The 17,807-nt window shown below is 37.7% G+C and overlaps 1 protein-coding gene across 3 annotated transcripts; it reads left to right on the top strand.

Annotated features, from left to right (window-relative positions):
• Positions 1 to 414: 414 nt before the first annotated feature.
• Positions 415 to 16,534, top strand: ttll4 (tubulin tyrosine ligase-like family, member 4). Of its 3 annotated transcripts, XM_079426977.1 has the most exons (20): positions 453 to 526; positions 932 to 1,026; positions 1,869 to 3,266; positions 4,648 to 4,718; positions 4,873 to 4,927; positions 7,285 to 7,403; positions 7,551 to 7,661; positions 10,667 to 10,743; positions 10,952 to 11,146; positions 11,228 to 11,310; positions 11,397 to 11,525; positions 11,620 to 11,742; positions 11,908 to 12,006; positions 12,922 to 13,056; positions 13,517 to 13,654; positions 14,391 to 14,487; positions 14,860 to 15,070; positions 15,158 to 15,228; positions 15,774 to 15,823; positions 15,927 to 16,534. In XM_079426977.1, exons 3-20 carry the CDS (start codon positions 1,948 to 1,950, stop codon positions 16,102 to 16,104), a joined length of 3,261 nt encoding a protein of 1,086 aa, XP_079283103.1. In that variant the 5' UTR covers positions 453 to 526; positions 932 to 1,026; positions 1,869 to 1,947; the 3' UTR covers positions 16,105 to 16,534. The 3 variants fall into 3 exon arrangements, with proteins under 3 accessions (XP_079283101.1, XP_079283103.1, XP_079283102.1); XM_079426975.1 differs by lacking the exon at positions 932 to 1,026 and having other exon boundaries at positions 415 to 526; XM_079426976.1 differs by lacking the exon at positions 932 to 1,026 and having other exon boundaries at positions 463 to 676.
• Positions 16,535 to 17,807: the final 1,273 nt, after the last annotated feature.

The raw sequence follows: 17,807 nt of genomic DNA, 5'->3' as shown, positions 1-17,807 counted from the left end.
AAATAGTGTGTCCTAAGTTATTCCTTTAATCTGAACTTTTATTAGAAACGTCTATTACGGTTCAGACCAGTGTTATTATTTATACACTGTTGTGGTATTTTTTTTTTTTTTTTAGTATATACACTGTATAGAATTTTTTTATATTTTCAATTTTCATTATAATTTTAGTTTTAGTCATTTTATTATGAGCTTTTTTATTATGTGAAATTTATATTTTTTCAATACTTAGATATAGCTTTTTTTAGTTTTAGTAAGCTTAGTAATTGATTTCAGTTAGTTGCCAAGGCAACATTTCTAATTTTCGATTTTTCGTTATTTTTTCATGTAATGTTAATCTATACCCGCTTTGTTTCAGTTACTGAACGCGAGTTTTAATAGTTTAGCAGCAGCAGTAACAGACAGTATATAGTGTGTGTGTGTGTGTGTGGGTGGGTGGCAGCACGAGGGAAAACAGCACGAGGCGGGCTTCTCGAGCGCGACACTCTCTTTCAGGCAGCGCTACAAACCACCCTGTCATCCCGAGCCGGTAAGACGCGTTTATCACTGGCTGAGAGAGACAGAAGTCTTTGAGTAGTAATAAACCTTAGTGTTACTCAGAACTTGTTTGTCCCGTACTCGAGGACGCTGGTGATGTACGGCATGAGACAGAGTTGTACTGTGAGGCGAGTGTTGTGTGGTAAGCTAACGCGCTAACGATTAGCCTCGTTTTGGCCGCGTCTCAAAATCTAGTGCGCTGCCTGCGTAGGCAGTATTTAACGTGGGTATGATTTTGGGTTTTGAGTCATACCCTGTGTGTCTCCTTTGACTTTATTCACAACAATAAAGCCCCGTTCATGTGTTTTGGCTTGATGAAAGCTCAACGCCAGACCGATGGAAGCCCAAAATATTGATTAACTTAATAATTATAACAACATGGTGTTTGTGTTTGCAGAGAGGAGAGATGTAGGTTTAGCTAATCTTGTGGAATTCAGACTAAGGAGTGAATGGAGTGTCTCAAATCTTATGAGCTGCCTGCACGGATCCCAGGTTTTGTTTTAGTTCACTGTCATACTAAACAGAATCAAATATATGCATATATTTTTATCTTATTCCTGTGTTCAAGAATACTATAGTACATGTCTAAAAACATTAAAAATGGCCTTTTCTAGATCTGGAAATATTCTAAAATATTTTTAATTTATTTGTATGCATGTATGTATTTATTTATTTTCAGGGTTCTTCTCTGAAATATTTTATTGGGTAGATGTTGCTTGTGTATATATTACTGTCTGCATTTAGGCTTTTATTCGAGACATTTCAAACTAAATATAACTATAATTATTATTATTTTATATAGATAATCATTTAAATAAAATCATTCAGAAGGTTGGTATCTGACACACAGATGTCAGTCTGCTTGGAAATTTCTGTAAAATTATTTCTGAAAGGGAAACTCCAATATAGCTTTTTTGGGTGGGTGGGATAATTATGGTCTTTTTTTAATAAAGAAGAAACTAAAACTTACTACTTTTAAACTAATAAACCGAAATTTGTAATTGATATAAAATATTTTTTTTTTTTAAATGCATACAACTTTTATAACTAATTTGCTGACAACGGTTCTGTTAATCACATTCAGTTATTAATTACATGAATTATGGAAATGATCGCCTATATTTTCAATTACAGTGAAATAGATTTTATAAAATAGTGAAATTCTTCAAAAAAATCAAGTAGTTGAATATTATCGTTGGCCCAGCAGAGCAGCATCAAGAATATCAAATGCTTGGCCATATCTGATTGTTAAATAATGGTGATTACAAAATAGTGTTAAGATGCCACAGTGAGGATTTCATCAATAACTGGAGTTATTTCTCTCTGTTTTCCAGTTGTAGCCCCCTCTATCCTTCGGTTCCTCACTTATGTGTTTGCCTGAGCCCATTCCAGGGGGGTGTGAGATGGCAATTAATGGCCTCCAGTGGAGCTGAAGACGTAAGGAATGGGGCATCTCGGCCAGCCCTAGTCATCCAAGCCAAGTCCGCAGTAGTGCATTCACCCAATGCACGAGGCTCCTTCAATGCTGAAAGAAAGAGATTGCAGGGAGGTGCGGGTGATTCGTTGCCTCAGCCGAATGTGAGAGTGCTGTATGATCAGCCTTTCTGTGTCTCAGGGATCCCCACACAACGTGCCTATCCACACGTGCCTACAGTAAGAGTCAGCCGCGCACAGAGCACAAGTGCGACTTCTTTAAATGGTGCTAGTAATGGTTTAAGGACACACAGTGTTTTGTCTAAGAGCTTGCCACATATTAACGCTGCTCCCTCTGCATGCAATAGTCAGCATCAATCCCACTGGAACCTTGATTCATTTCGAAGTTCAGGGCTGTTAGGAAAAAGGGCCTTTTCGCCTCAGCTGTCTGTTTGTCCTGCCTGTCCCTCCCCACCTAAGTCGTCTTCTCAAAGGGTCGTAATTGAGAAAATCATGCCTACTAATCAGTCTTTGCCTTGGACGAGCAACAAGCTCAGGGATAACAGCAATGGAGTTGTGTGGCCCCCAAATGCCAAAATGCCCACGTACTCCAAACGAGAGACCGTTGACCTGCACAGTCCTGCCAATATCATATCCGGCTGCAATGGAACACATTCAGGAGGCCTCAAAACCGATGCAACAAAACCTCCCCAACCGAGCGTGCCTTTGAAAGACATATCCACGGATGTGCTTTTGAACCACAGCAAGGCAGCCAAGGATTTAAAGCGGTTTGAGAAGATCGTAACGGAAGACACTAGAGCAATTGAGCTGGATTGCTGTGTGGGACACGGTGTCGGTGAAGCTCCTCAGAGAGTGACTAAAATCAGCTCTGAGGCAGAGTTCGCTGCCGCCGTTGTGCAAAAACTCACCAAAAACAATGTACATGCAAGACGCCGGGCACTCAATGGTGTGAGCAATGCAAAACATCTCACAGGTGGTACTGTACCCATCTGCCTTATTCATAAAGATAAGGAGTCTTGTTTTGCACCTATGGAAACCAACAGTGCCCTCAGTTTTGATATAATGGATGAGAAGTGCCCCTCTGCTGTTGTATGTGATGGTAAGACACAGGGAGGTGATTGTGCCATTCCAGAGGTGACTGGCCATGTAATGGCCTCTCCTCAATCGCCGTCTGTTTACACCGTGACAAACCAGATATCTGCCATTCAACTCACAAAAGAGGAATGCTGTCAGGCCTCTCAGGTGGACACAAGCCCCATGTCACTTGAAGAAGAGGAGGATAGTCATATGATTCAGAGGTGTGTATATTTACTACTGTTCAAAATCTTGGTGTTGATGAGCTTTTTTTATGTATATGAAAGAAGTCATTTATACTCACTAAGGCGTCTTTATTTGATTAAAAACGCCATAAAACATTTAAATTGTGACATATCTTTATAAAGGTTAAAAGGACAGCATTTATTTGAAATAGAAGTTTTAATTGTCTTTAGGGATGCACAATATTATCAGAATCGGCCGATAATGGCTTTAAATGTAAATATCGGCATCGGCCCAAATGAAAAATCTCTTGCCGATAAGAGAAGTACCTTAACTCACATGTGCTCCGGGTGTGCTAGCGATTAGATCAAGTCAACAGTGTGACTCATTTTTGAAGCAAAGTTTTGTCTGAATGATGAATAGATTCACTCTTTTGGATTGCTGCATTTAATCTGTGAAGCCTTCAGTGTATAAACAGTAATAGCTGTAATAGTAATAGCCCCCGGGTCCTAATGCCTGTTTGATAAGGAGCTTTAATCTATAGGGGGTGCTGTTGGCCTACTTCTAATTCAATTAAAAGTAAAATAGCCTACACAAGTAACATTTAGACTGTTTCTGATTAAATGAAGCAGTAATTAATGTCATATAATGAATATATTTTTATTTAAAGGTCAGAAGCTATAGCTTACATGAAAAAAATCACAAACATGACACTTGTAAATTAAATTTTATATGTACTGATTTATTCATTAATATATTTTTTGAACAAATCATAAGCTCTAAAAGATTTTCAGAATTTTTACAACTCTTTTGCTTTAGACAATCTACAAATGTTCAATCTTAAAATAAAATGTTAGAGTAAACACTGCATCTTTCTGAGGGAAAAAATGCAGCGATTGATATGTAGTTTATTTAGTTATTTTGAAAGCTTCAGTGTACTATCAAAAAACCTTCATTATTGTTTATTTAATTCTAACAAATAAGTTCTTGTTAAAAACTAACCAAAATTAAAAAAATATTTTGCTTATAATTTCTGCACAGGAGAGACTTGGTGTTTCCAAACAAAAGCAAATGTATCGGTATCGGCCAAAATGAAAAAAATCCAATATCGTGCATCCCTGTTTATTACTTTAAATCAGTTTAATGTGTCCTTTTTGAATGTTAATTAAAAAATCTTTTTTTAAATCTTTCTGATTCCAGTATTGCATGTCTATAAATAATGTGCTGATGGGAAGTCTTAATTCATTTTAGTAAATCAGATCATTCAAACTGGTTTGAAACAATAAGAAACTCAAACATAGATTTTCATGCATTTTGGACTTAACTTCAAATATTGTGCGTCTTACACTGTAAAAGTCACATGTCTGTCTGAGGTAATTTCTCAAGTTTTTTTTTTCCTTTTCCTTGTAATTCACTTTTCAGACAGGGAATGCTTCTAGATGGTGATGAGGAGGAGCTTCCAGATAAGCTGGAAAATGACTTCAGTGATGATGGTAACAGAACAGTTTTTTCTGTTGCTTTAACCCTAGCATATATGAAACCGTGTAGCCAGAACTCTTTTATATGTGTTTGTATAAGGTTACTTTTTATTTTATTATTGTCTGATTGTGTTTTCATAAAATCTAATGTTACTTTTTTGCTTTTCAGTTGATTCAGATGATTGTGATGTCTCTTCAACAACATCCATGGCAGCCTCATCCAAGTAAATAGACTTTTATTTTCAGAGTTTACACGTCATGTTTTGGTAACTGTACGGCTCGCTTGGAACCCCGGGCCGAGGTGGTACTAAAAAAAGTTCCAGGTACTGTTCCCAGTGGAAACCCCCCAAAAGTGAGCTGTACTGAATCGTACCGTTCTGTACCATGCAGTGGAAAAGCGCCATAAGTGCTAAAGCATGCTATTAACGCCATCAAACAGTAAGTTGTTGTTACTCATGCATATGGCCAATCTGCCTCAAACTTCACATGTTTTATGAGAGTCCTGTCCTGAACACACCTACATGCTCCTATTCGGTTATAGTTATAGCGCCACCTAATAGCAACAGGAAGTGATGTTTAACACTGTGATGCACTATTAGCAACACAGTAAAATATGACATTGTGTGTTAAACATGCTCAAACATGCTAGCAACACTTACTAATTGCTAAAGCATGCTATTAATACTATGAAACAGGAAGTTGTTGTAACTCATGTATACAATGCCCAATCTGCCCCAAACTTCACAGGTACTATAGGAGTCCTGGCCTGAACACATCTAAAGGCCAATATTCAGTTATAATTATAGCACCACCTGCTGGCAACAGAAAATGACTTGTTTCACACTAACTTAAACATGCAATGTCCGATCTGCCCCAGACTTCACATGTTTGGTAGCAGTCCTGGCTTGAAGACATCTACATGCCAATATTCAGTTATAATCATAGCGCCTCCTGTTGACAGCAGGAAATTTGGCACATATAAATGACTTTGACATATTCCTCCTATATTTACCACTTTAAAAGCAAATTGCCAACTGTTCCCTGTTTTCCTATGGCAACGTTATGGCGGTGAGCCCGGGTGCGAGGGCCCTTTCATCGCTGCTGGCAGCTTTAATTTATATTTGTTTTAGTAATTTTTCCTGTGATGGCAAAGCTAAATGTTCCGTAGCCATTACTCCTGTCTTCAGCATCTCACAATCCTTCAGAAATGATTCTAATATGCTGATTTGGCATACACTTCTTATTATTATAATTAATATAACAGTTTTGCAACTTTTTTGATGAATAGAAAGAAAATCTTTGACAACATTAAATGTCTTTACTGTCACTTTTGATCAATTTAATGTGCCCTTGCTAAATAAAATTCATTTCTTAAAAAAAAAAAAAAAAAAAAAAAAAACCTACACTACCCTATAAATGTTTGGGGTCGGTATGTTAGCAGTATAATCTATATAAAATCAATGAGATTGTTTTTAACACAAAATTGAAATTTTCCAAAACTTTTTCTATACACAGTTTTACCTCAGAATTTAAGTTCAGATGCAGTATTTAGCAAATCCCCATTTTTATCTTTTTGCTGATTCAAAGATCTCTTTCTGTTAGCTAATCCTGGCTTTGTGCTGGTTGCTGGTGATCTGCCAAAGGCATACCTTTGACACACTGATTTAGAGTGCAAATAAGGCTGACTGTGGAAGCTAGATTACAGTGGAAGAGGGTCTTCTAACTTCACGTTTCTCCTCTAGTCACCTGACATTACTATAGTGATGACCAACACACAGAGGAGATCCTGACAGTGTTTTTTGTTTGTTCTAGTGGTTGCTGTCAGGGAAAAGCTTTAAAGCCAGAGGCCTTTAGAAAGGTCCCACAATTGTTCTTGTGGGATAGAAGTAGAACTATCCCTCTATAACAGGAAAATGAGTCTCTAGTGAATTGTCAGGCCTGTGGAGGCATTGTCATGAAGTGACGTCCAGCTGATGGGTTTGTTTGTAGTAGGAGTTTTCTGGTTTAGTTTTCCCACTCAAAGTAAAGGCCCATGTTGAGTGTAACCTCAAAGTCAGTGCAGTTCAGTGTGATTTACCACTTTGAATCAACCTCAGCAGTTCTACATGACTGTCACGTGAGTTATTTCGTTTTTCTGTTTTCTGTCAGATTTAAATATAATTTTTAGTAGTTTTAAAATGTTCTTAGTTTCTCTGTCTGAAGTGGTTTATTTTTGAGGAAGCTGGCTATTGACATACTTAAAACACACTACAAGAATCTTTATAAGACTATTTTGCATAAAGAATTCAAAAATGGTTTGTGATTCTTCTTGCCCACATTGTAAACGTATTTCACTTAAGGTAATGTGTCAGAGTTGCAATTTTCTGTGCTGATTTTTTTTGAATCCTGTGAGTTTAACAGAGCTGAGAGTACTATTACTGGCAGCTGAAAGCATCTTCAAATTATCCAGAAAGTATAATAAACGAACATAAATGTGTCAAGGAATTGTAGTACTTCATAACTAGTGGTTCTTCTGAATATGTTCCGAGATGTTTTTTGGGGGGTCCTGCTAATGTTTCTTTTTTTTTTTTTTTTTTTTAAGTGTTGAGGAACCCATTAGTCCTGATGTGGAGGGGGATCTGGTGGAGAAACCTGCACTTGTTCCCAGTCTCTTCCCCCACATGCCCTCCACGCTGTACTTCAGCACTGCCAATGAAAGAGGTTGGCATATACACTCACAAAAGCATTGACTTTCTGGGATTCTTTATTACCACAATATGAACAGATCGTTAAATACACATTTTTCTCTTTTAAATATCAGCACTTGTGTTTTCGAGACTGTTGTTACAATTTCTCCTGACTTCACAGTGGAGCTGTTGCCTGCTGAACAGAGGAAGCTGCTCAAATGGAAGATAACCACAGTCACCCCCAATGTTGTGAAAAACACCATCTCCAGATCACACTTCAAAGCCACCAAAAGTGAGTCGACAGTTTCTTTTTTGTGACGTTGTGTTTTTAGTGATATTAATTGTGAAAACTGCTTGTAGCATAGTTTTTTTTTTTTTTTTTCTGAACAGATTTTAAAATATTAGGCATCATACACTTGCCACCTTTGTGAATGGTTGTTATAGAGAAAAACTGGGCATCCTATACAAAAGGACTGAAGATTGCACACTACCAGACTTTCAAGTCACTCCAAATGCATACTCGCACAGAAATATGCTCAACGACACATGACAAATCAAGTTTATTTGTATAGCGCTTTTTACGATACAAATTGTTGCAAAGCAGCTCTACGGAAAATTAAGTTTCCACAATATATTTATATATTGCAGAACCTTAATATATTTAACTTAATTTGGTAATTCTGTATGTTGTCTGAGCGTTGGCATCTTCTGAGGTCCTCTGAGGGGTTGGTATTATCTTTTCTCAGGTGTTCGGTCATCTCAGATCATTTAAGGGTTGAATCCAGGCTGAAGCTTCTGTAATTCCTAGTTACCACGGGATGTTAATCCCGTGGCAGAAACAGAGAAACAAATAGAGACATAATTAGCGTAGCTGCTGTTCCATCTAAGAAAAATTATCTTTTCAACCCAAGCTAACGAATAATAATAATGTACATTTGATCAGATATAACTGCAGTACAAGATTATAAGATGCATTATGTGAATGCTTGGCTAAAGAGATGTGTCTTTAATCTAGATTCAAACAGAGTGTGTCTGAACCCCGAACGTTATCAGGAAGGCTATTCCAGAGTTTGGGAGCCAAATGTGAAAAAGCTCTACCTCCTTTAGTGGACTTTGCTATCCTAGGTACTACCAAAAGTCCAGAGTTTTGCGACCTTAGAGAGCGGGTTGGATTGTAGCGTGGTAGAAGACGAGTTAGGTATGCAGGAGCTAAACCATTTAGGGCCTTATAGGCAAGTAATAATATTTTGTAAATGATACGGAACTTAATAGGTAGCCTGTGCAGAGACTGTAAAATTGGGATAATATGATCATATTTTCTTGACCTGGTAAGAACTCTAGCCACTGCATTTTGGACTATCTGTAGCTTGTTTATTGAAGATGTAGGACAACCAGCTAGCCGTGCATTACAATAGTCCAGTCTAGAGGTCATGAATGCATGAACTAGCTTTTCTGCATCAGAAACAAGTAGCATGTTTCGAAGCTTGGCAATGTTTCTAAGATGGAAGAATGCTGTTTTTGTAACATGGGAAATATGATTTTTAAAGGACAAGTTGCTGTCTAATAATATAACACCCAGATTTTTGACTTTAGAGGAAGTGACAGTGCATCCATCTAGTTGCAAATTGTAATCCAAGGGATTCTGTGTAATTTTTTTTTTTTTTTTTTTTTTTTTGGTCCAATAAGTAATATCTCTGTCTTATCTGAATGTAAATAGGAGGAAATTATTGGTCATCCAATCTTTTACATTTTTCACACAATCTATTAGCTTAGTTTAGAAGTTTCATCTGGTCTTGTTGAGATATATAGTTGAGTATCATCAGCATAACAATGAAAACTGATCCTGTATTTTCTAATAATATTACCAAGAGGCAACATGTATATTGAAAATAGCAGAGGATCGAGGACAGATCCTTGTGATGCTCCATACTTTACTGGTGATAATTGAGATGACTCCCCATTTAAATGAACAAAGTGGTAGCGATCGGACAGGTAGGATCTAAACCATTTTAAAGCCTGCCCTTGAATACAAGTATAGTTTTGTAATCGATCTATGAGTATATCATGGTCTATAGTGTGAAACGCAGCACTAAGATCAAGTAATACTAGCAATGAGATGCAGCCTTGGTCTGAAGCAAGAAGCAAGTCATTTGTAATTTTAACAGATGCAGTTTCTGTACTATGGTGAGGCCTGAAACCTGACTGAAATTCTTCATAGAGATAATTTTTTGCAAGAAGGAGCACAATTGAGCAGACACGACTTTTTCTAAAATTTTAAACATAAACAGATGATTTGAAATGGGTCTGTAATTTGCCAGTTCATTAGAATCTAGTTGTGGTTTCTTAATAAGAGCCTTAATAACCGCCAGCTTGAATGGTTTTGGGACGTGACCTAAAGATAACGATGAGTTAATGATATTGAGAAGCGGTTCTTAGGTAACAACTCTTTCAGTAGTTTAGTGGGTACAGGATCTAATAAACATGTTGTTGGTTTAGATGCACTGATAAGTTTATTTAGCTCTTCCTGTCCTATAATTGTAAAGCACTGCAGTTTTTCTTTGGGTGCGATGAATGAAGCTGAAAAACTAGACGCAGTAGAATCTACATTTGATATTGTATTTCTGATGTTATCTATTTATCAGTAAAGAAATTCATAAAGTCAACTGTGAGGGAATATTTAGATCGGGTGGCGTCTGTTTATTTGTTAATCTAGCCACTGTGCTAAATAAGAACCTTGGATTGTTTTGGTTATTATCTATGAGTTTGTGGATATGCTCTGCCCTGGCAGCTTTTAGAGCCTGTCTATAGCTGGACATACTGTTTTTCCACGCAATTCTAAAAACTTCCAAGTTAGTTTTTCTCCATTTGCGCCCAAGATTACGAGTTTCTTTCTTGAGAGAATTGGTATAACTGTTGTACCATGGCGCAGTACGTTTTTCTTTAACCTTTTTCAATTTGAGGGGGGCAACAGCTTCTAATGTATTAGAGAAGATAGTGCCCATGTTGCTAGTCATTTCGTCTAGTTCATGTGTATTTATGGGTGCACAGAGCAGTTGAGAAAACCAACGTGTTGTAAAGTCATTGTGAAATATGAAAGGTTTAATATCTTCCTATTGGATGGAATTATTAATTTTTTTTGCTTTTAGGGTGTGCACCAATTTTACACTAGGCGTTTGTCTGTAAAATACTGTCAAGAGTTTGCAGACTGGCTCTGAATTTCAGTGCTTGATCTTGTGTTCTGCCGTGAGGACCATCTCTTTTAGTTTGCAGTTTGTCATGTGTTGGTCTTTTTTCTAGAGAGTCATGACTGGCTTGGCTGTTGGGGTCACCATATGAAGTCGCCAGGGTTCAAGGCCATTAGAGAGTTTCAGAAGGTAAGATTGGGATTGGAAACTTGATGTGTTTCGCCATCTGTGTATTACCATAGTGTTATAAAAATCCATCAAGTTTGTTTCTCATATTTAATGACCTGGTGATTGTCATTAAATGATCTGCCAAGTGGTTGGTATTCCGATACCTTTCGTAATTGCTTAATACTTCCTGTCAGCTGAGCATTAACAAGCATGCGTTTCTGTTTGGCAGCTGAACCACTTTCCAGGCTCCTTTCAGATCGGCCGGAAGGACCGACTTTGGAGGAACCTGTCCAAGATGCAGGCACGCTTTGGCAAAAGAGAGTTTGGCTTCTTCCCACGCTCCTTCATTCTCCCTCAGGATATCAAGCTGCTAAGGAAGGCCTGGGAGGATGGAGGCAGCAAACAGAAATGGATCATCAAACCGGTACCCTGACATTACTAAAGTTGTTTTGAAATTGCTCGCTGACATTCTTGTCATTGACGTGCTGCCATTTCTCGCTCTTAGCCTGCATCTGCTCGTGGAATTGGCATTCAGGTCATTCACAAGTGGAGCCAAATGCCACGCAAGAGACCGCTCCTCGTGCAGAAGTTAGTTGGAAGACCTTGGATCATATTCAGTTCCTAATTGAGACAGGCTTCTGATCTATTAAGTAATGTGGTATGTGTTTCTGCAGGTATCTTCACAAGCCCTACCTCATCAGTGGGAATAAGTTTGATCTACGCATCTATGTGTATGTGACCTCTTATGACCCACTCCGTGTTTACATCTTTAATGATGGACTAGTCCGTTTTGCAAGCTGCAAGTGAGTAGATCATTTAACTAAAAGTGTTTAAAATGTGCAAATCTTAAGACTTTGCTCAATTAAATGGGTGTTTTCTGATTTTTATTCAACACAGATACTCTCCTTCTATGAAGACCCTCAACAACAAGTTTATGCACCTTACAAACTACAGTGTAAATAAGAAGAACTCTGAGTATCAGAGTAACAGCGACGATAAGGCTTGTCAGGGCCATAAATGGTAAGAATAAAGCGACATTACTTGTGAATTCAAGGTGAGTCTGTCCTGCACTGGTAAGATAAGAGGTTTTGTGATTTAATCAGCAGGCGACACATGGCCTTAAAATATTCAAACTGGTCTCAGAATCGTAATACAGTCTAATGATTGAGGTTTTATGTAATGCAGGGCCTTGAAGGCACTGTGGCAGTACTTGGGCTCTCAAGGTATCAACACCACTCTCATTTGGGAGAAGATCAAAGATATGGTCATCAAAACCATCATTGCGTGAGTGTCCTGTAGTCGTAGCCTTGTTCTATATTTGTATAGATTTGTATATTTGTATATTTGACTATTCTTGTGGATGTGCACACTAGGGGTGTGCGATATATATCGTCTGCGATAATATCGTAATTGTTGTTTTAACGATGTGCAATTTTACAATATCAAGTATTTTGCAAAATCATACGTTTTAGACACCATATTGCCTGTTTTTGTTCCATTTTGCAGACAACAGATAATTCCAAACAGCCACAGCACTGTTTTGCGTCTCTGAGCAACAGGACAGTGCTACGTTCCTGAATAAATCAACCATTAAATGATTCGGTTCAGTCGCAATGACTCCCTTATTACCAGCGACTTTCAGCCACCTACTGGTGGTTTTATTTTCATTTTTAAAATAATATCAGTATTCAAAGTTTTATGTTTAATGTAAAAAAATTATGCATTTGTAACTGGTTAAAGCACTCCATGTGCCTCTGAGCTGCATTAAATAGTGTTTAAATACAACTAAATGCCACTTTAGATGCAACTTCTGCAAATATTAATTTTGATGATACTGGTTTCATTTGTTTGGTAACAGCCTAAAATGTGTATTATGTTAATTGACTTAAATTGACTCAAAAGAAAAAATTGCTTTATTAAAGGTAAAAATCTATTTAAACTTAAATGAAAAGATTAATTAAATCACTGATGTGAACTGACCACACAGAATATGAAGAATATCAAAAACAGCAGCTGTCCACAGTAGACAGATATCAGCACAATAACACACTCTGCAAAATATTGTCTAATTATCGCCATCGAAAAAATTCCCAAAAAATATTGAGATATCTTTTTTTTTATTTAATATCGCTCACCCCTAGTGCACACATTCATATTCCTCCAAACTGAACTTGAGTGTGTTGTCTCTTCCCATGGCAGGTCTGACCCATATGTGAACTCGCTGGTGAAGATGCATGTACGTTCTTCCTACAGCTGTCATGAGCTGTTTGGCTTTGACATCATGTTGGATGAGAATCTGAAGCCATGGGTGCTGGAGGTGAACATCTCCCCCAGGTACAGCATGTGGCAAGTCTTGGAGCTTAAGCTGTTCAGAATGTACAGTAGTCAGGCAAGTTTAAGTCAAGCTACCTTTTAAAAAGAGTAGTCTCTGTTACTAATTACTGAGTGAGTAATAACACTGACATTAGGAATAATATTATAAATTGGGTTATATCATGTATTGAATTAATCAGAGCAGTATTTATTTGGCACAAAAAGGATGACTCTAATACATAAATGAACACTAAGAATTTGTGAAGCAGTGCCACTAGTACTGCTTTTAATCAGTCCCCAACACTGTCAATTACCTAAGCTCAAAATATGGCCTCATTAATGCACTGAACCAGAAGATTTTTTGAAGGTGTTAATTTACTTTTCATATTTACAAGATGTTGTGTTTCACAGAATCCTGCCTTGCCCTGTTGCAAATATCATTCTCGTAATGTTTCCTCTTCCTCTCTCTGTCCTTCTCTAGCCTCCATTCTAACACACCGCTGGATGTCAGCGTCAAGGGTCAGATGATACGGGACCTGCTGAACCTCGCTGGCTTTGTGTTGCCATTGAGAGAAGACGTTGCGCCATCCAGTTCCAGTGCCAGCAGCTCCACTAACAGGTCTGTTCTGATATTACATGCATTTCAAAATGTTTGTATGTACTGTATATTGTTGTATATTTGTACATTGCAATTTGAAAGTGTGGGGCCAGCAAGAAAGTGATACTTTTATTCAGCAAGGATGCATTGAATAAGAGTTAGAACTTTAATAATGTTCAGAATATTTCTTTTTCAAACAAATGCTGTTCTTCTGAAGTTATATTCATCAAAAAAATCCTGAAATAGTCGGCACCGATAGCCTTGTGGGCAGCGTGTCGACATGTAGTGCCGTTGTGCTTCGGTAGTTCTGTGTTCGAGTCCCAGCTCGTGGACCTTTCCCGATCCCGTCCCCCCTCTCTCTTCCTGTCTCACGACTGTCCTGTCAAATAAAGGCCAAAAAATGCCTAAAATCTTTAAATTGAAATAAAAACATTAAATTTTTAAAAAAATATTAAGCAGCACAATTGTTTCAACATTGATAATAATAAGGATCACGTGAAGGAGTAATGGCTGCTAAAAATTTACCTTTGCCATCACAGGAATAAAATACATTCAAATAGAAAAAGGTTATTATAAATTATGCTAATATTTCACAATATTACTGTTTTATTGTAACAAAGAAATGGTGAGCATCATAAATTATACCCAAGCCCAAACCTTTAAATGGCAATGTAAAAGTACGTCATTCATTCATTTCTTGTTGTTCTTCAATTATTTCTGAATGTTTCTAACTGAAGTTTTACTGTATATGATTCAGTTTATGTGGAGCAGTGCGAGAGAAATGGCGATCAGACATTTCAACTGATGAGAAAGTAAAGAGAGCCTTTTATCTGAGCCAGCGCTTTGGAGACCAGGTACTCAAACACACCCCGCCTTCATATTGATCATTGATGGTCACTTAAAGGGATAGTTCTGTCAGGACCACTATCGTCAAAGATGATTGACTATTAGCATATAGTTTGGATTGGCGGAATGGTTCTGTTCTGGGCAAGAACTCCCTGCGCATCCATGCAGCGAACAGGGAGAGCAGCGATAAACCCCTAGGGTAAACAGAACCAACAAAGTATAGCAGATTTGTTAAAAAGTTCATTAATTTATTAATTTTATCCCTTTAAGCTAAAAAGAAAGCATTGTCCAGTTATCAAAGTTGGTTGTTACTAATAATACTAATGACTGCCTTACCCCAGGCCCATGCATATTTGAATGAAATGTCTATTTGTGTGCAGGATTTCTGTGCAACAATCCTGGATGTGCTGACACCTGATGATGTGCGTGTGCTGGCAGAGAGTGAGGACGAGTTGAGTCGTAAAGGAGATTTTGAGCGAGTTTTTCCCTCTCATGCTTCCTCTCGGTACCTCCGTTTCTTTGAGCAACCACGCTACCTCAACATCCTCCTCAATCAATGGGAACAGAAATACTGGCTCACCAGGAGCAAAGGTGTGTGTTTGCACTGCACAGTGCTATGACCTGAAACTCTGACCCAGTTTGCTTAGCTATCCATTTTGACTCTTTTCATTCTTTTAGGTGTCAGTCTGCTTAGGGATTTGTGTGAGAAGAGGGTGCACCAGGGCAACCTGGCAGATTCTGTTCATCACGTAAGTACTGATGTTTGTGCAGCCATACTGCAATAGCTGTTTTGTATCAGACTCTTGTATTATATGGCTGCTTTGTTGGAATTAGAGGTTTTAGAGACCAAAGTGCGGATCTTCATTTTTCTGTTTCTGAACTGAGGTTGGATCTACACACCCAATGGCATGTATACTGTTTTCCCTGGGCATGTGTTTGGGAGTTCTTATTATTGTTATTATTGTATATTTCTTTTTTTGGTGGCCATTGTATAATCAACTGCTGTAAGCTGTTTGGGCTGTATCTTGATGTGCTGATCTTCATTTTTCTATTCAACATTTGCAATAAAATACGTTACATGAAATAAAGTAGTAAATGTTACATTTTCATTTAGTATAACTATATAGATAGATATATTAAAATAATATTAAACAATTCAAAATGGCTAAGTTCAAAGTATTAATCAAAACTATTATAAGGGAGTGGAAATTCATCAGTCATTTATTATGTAAACCTTGAAGATTGAGATTTTTTTATTAGTATATGATCTTTATGCTTGTTCTTCTATTCATAGTGGTCTTCCAAGTCGTATCACGGACACAGATCTCAGATGACTAGATCTGGGTATGCTCACACCTACCTACACCCATACCACATTGACTTATGATGGTCTTATGTACAACTTGCATCTGACTCGCTTCATGTCTCTCTCTCTCTGTTTTCTCAGTGTGCTGGTCAGTCAGAGGTCTGATGCTGAAGACGAGGACTCGTCTGACCGTGAGCTTCAGTCAGTCACTATGAGTCTTCCAGACATGAGTTTGCTGAGCCCCGTCAGCCTGAGCCCCAGTCCCACATCCAGCTCCAGCCTGGCCAGTGACAGCCTGCCTTCTCATGACGACCTTTGAGCTCCTAGAGTTGTGCTTTTCTGCTTTTGGAGGGAGATAAGACTGAAAAGCAGAGTAAATGATATAACTGGCCAAATGGATGGGTGTTAACTGCCGTGTTTTGAATGAGTATTTTGTTGCTGGACCACACCTTCAGGTGCATGTGGGTGGCAGGAGGAATCATCTTTTCCTGTTTGGAGTTTTGATTGTTTCCATATGAGCCTATAGATACTTCTGCATTGTTTACATCACAGGTCTGTGCATAGTACAGGCATCTGTTGAGCTGAATATTTTAAATATGTGGGATGCAATGTGAAGTTTGGAAAAGAGATACTATTGTAAAAATAAAAATCACTGTCATATGTCTTTTAATGACATTTGCATGCCCTGTTCAAGGTAGACAATATGCTCAGGTTAAGGCTTTTAAATTAAAATTGCTATTTGAAATATGACCTTTTCATTCTTTCATAACTATTTTCATTAGCTCCTCAAAAGTAAGTTGAATATTAAGAGTGATCTCTGGATCTTGATCACACTTGTGCTTGGGGTTATTTTGAGAATATCAACTGTTTTATGCAACTACTTGGCTGACTGGTATTTCAACTGCATAGATAGTTTACAGAAATAGCGTCTCAAAGGGGCAGATTCCCTTTAGTGTGTTTAGTTCGTATCGGGTACTGACAGTCTGTTTACTTCTGTAATCAGTGATATTTTTGCTATTGCTCATAGCAAACACAAACAGTGTACAGCAGTTGTTGTCAACCAGAGCTTTGTGGGCATCAGCAAACTTCCAAAGGAGCATCAAGATGACTTCATTTGATTTAAAATAAGACAAAACACGCTTTAAAATATGTGAAAACAACTAAAAAAAACAAGATATTTATCTTTTTAATTCAAGCCCTCAACAACTACCCCCCCCCCCCCCCCCCCCCCACTACCAGGGTCCCCAAAATCCTAGATAAATAAAGCAGGCTAAATATGAAATTGTTTTGTGTAGACCTGGAAAAGTCCTGTAAATCCAATGGTTAAAAAGATTGGGGTGCCTAAAATTTGAAAGACTCCCCTCAGATACTGCCTCCCCCCCACACACCTTTTATTGATATTTATTTTGAAGCTTCACTAGGTAATTATTTTTTGTTATTTTAAATGTTCAAAACCGTGTGTTTACATTACTCAGCTACTTTGGCTGTTGACGAGATAGATAATATATATAATAACAATATAAAAATATAATTTTATAACATGGTTCTCAAACAGTAGCGTGAGTTCATTGTAACGTCTGACCATAGAAATCTGACTAGAAATCTTTGTCTAATGTTAACAACTTGCAATGCAAACTTAAGTTGTTGTTTTTAAAAAAACATCAATGTTTCCAATAACTCGATACAACAGAAATGACTCTTGCTCACGTATCTATTTTTTTATTTCCATGTGTTACGAAACATTCATCTGTGCAGAGAAGCACAGCCGATGCACAACCCACACAGTAGCTGTGTCCCAATTCGTAGGCTACATCCTCCGAAGGATGCAGTCTTTGAATTGGGACACAGCTAATGTTCTGCCACAACCGCAAAACGCATAATTTTTTTTAACTGCTAGAGAAAATTTTACTCTTAATTACAATGATTATATAACTTTTTTCTACTTTTTGTCAACACCATGTATCCAGTGACAATTAAACCAGACGCATGCATTTTGTTTTTACCGCTAGAGGGCCAAAAGTT

This window comes from Barbus barbus (assembly GCF_936440315.1).
Source record: "Barbus barbus genome assembly, chromosome: 10".
Classification (NCBI taxonomy): Eukaryota; Metazoa; Chordata; class Actinopteri; order Cypriniformes; family Cyprinidae; genus Barbus; species Barbus barbus.
The sequence above is the reverse complement of the archived record's forward strand: the minus strand, read 5'-3'. Positions and strand labels throughout refer to the sequence as shown.

Bases quoted from the DNA above. Each gene is read 5' to 3' on its own strand.
- ttll4 (XM_079426975.1), top strand. From the start codon at position 1,948: ATGGCCTCCAGTGGAGCTGAAGACGTAAGGAATGGGGCATCTCGGCCA. The intron at 11,147-11,227 runs GTACCCTGACAT...TCTCGCTCTTAG, and splicing joins AGAAATGGATCATCAAACCG to CCTGCATCTGCTCGTGGAAT. The intron at 11,526-11,619 runs GTGAGTAGATCA...TATTCAACACAG, and splicing joins GTCCGTTTTGCAAGCTGCAA to ATACTCTCCTTCTATGAAGA.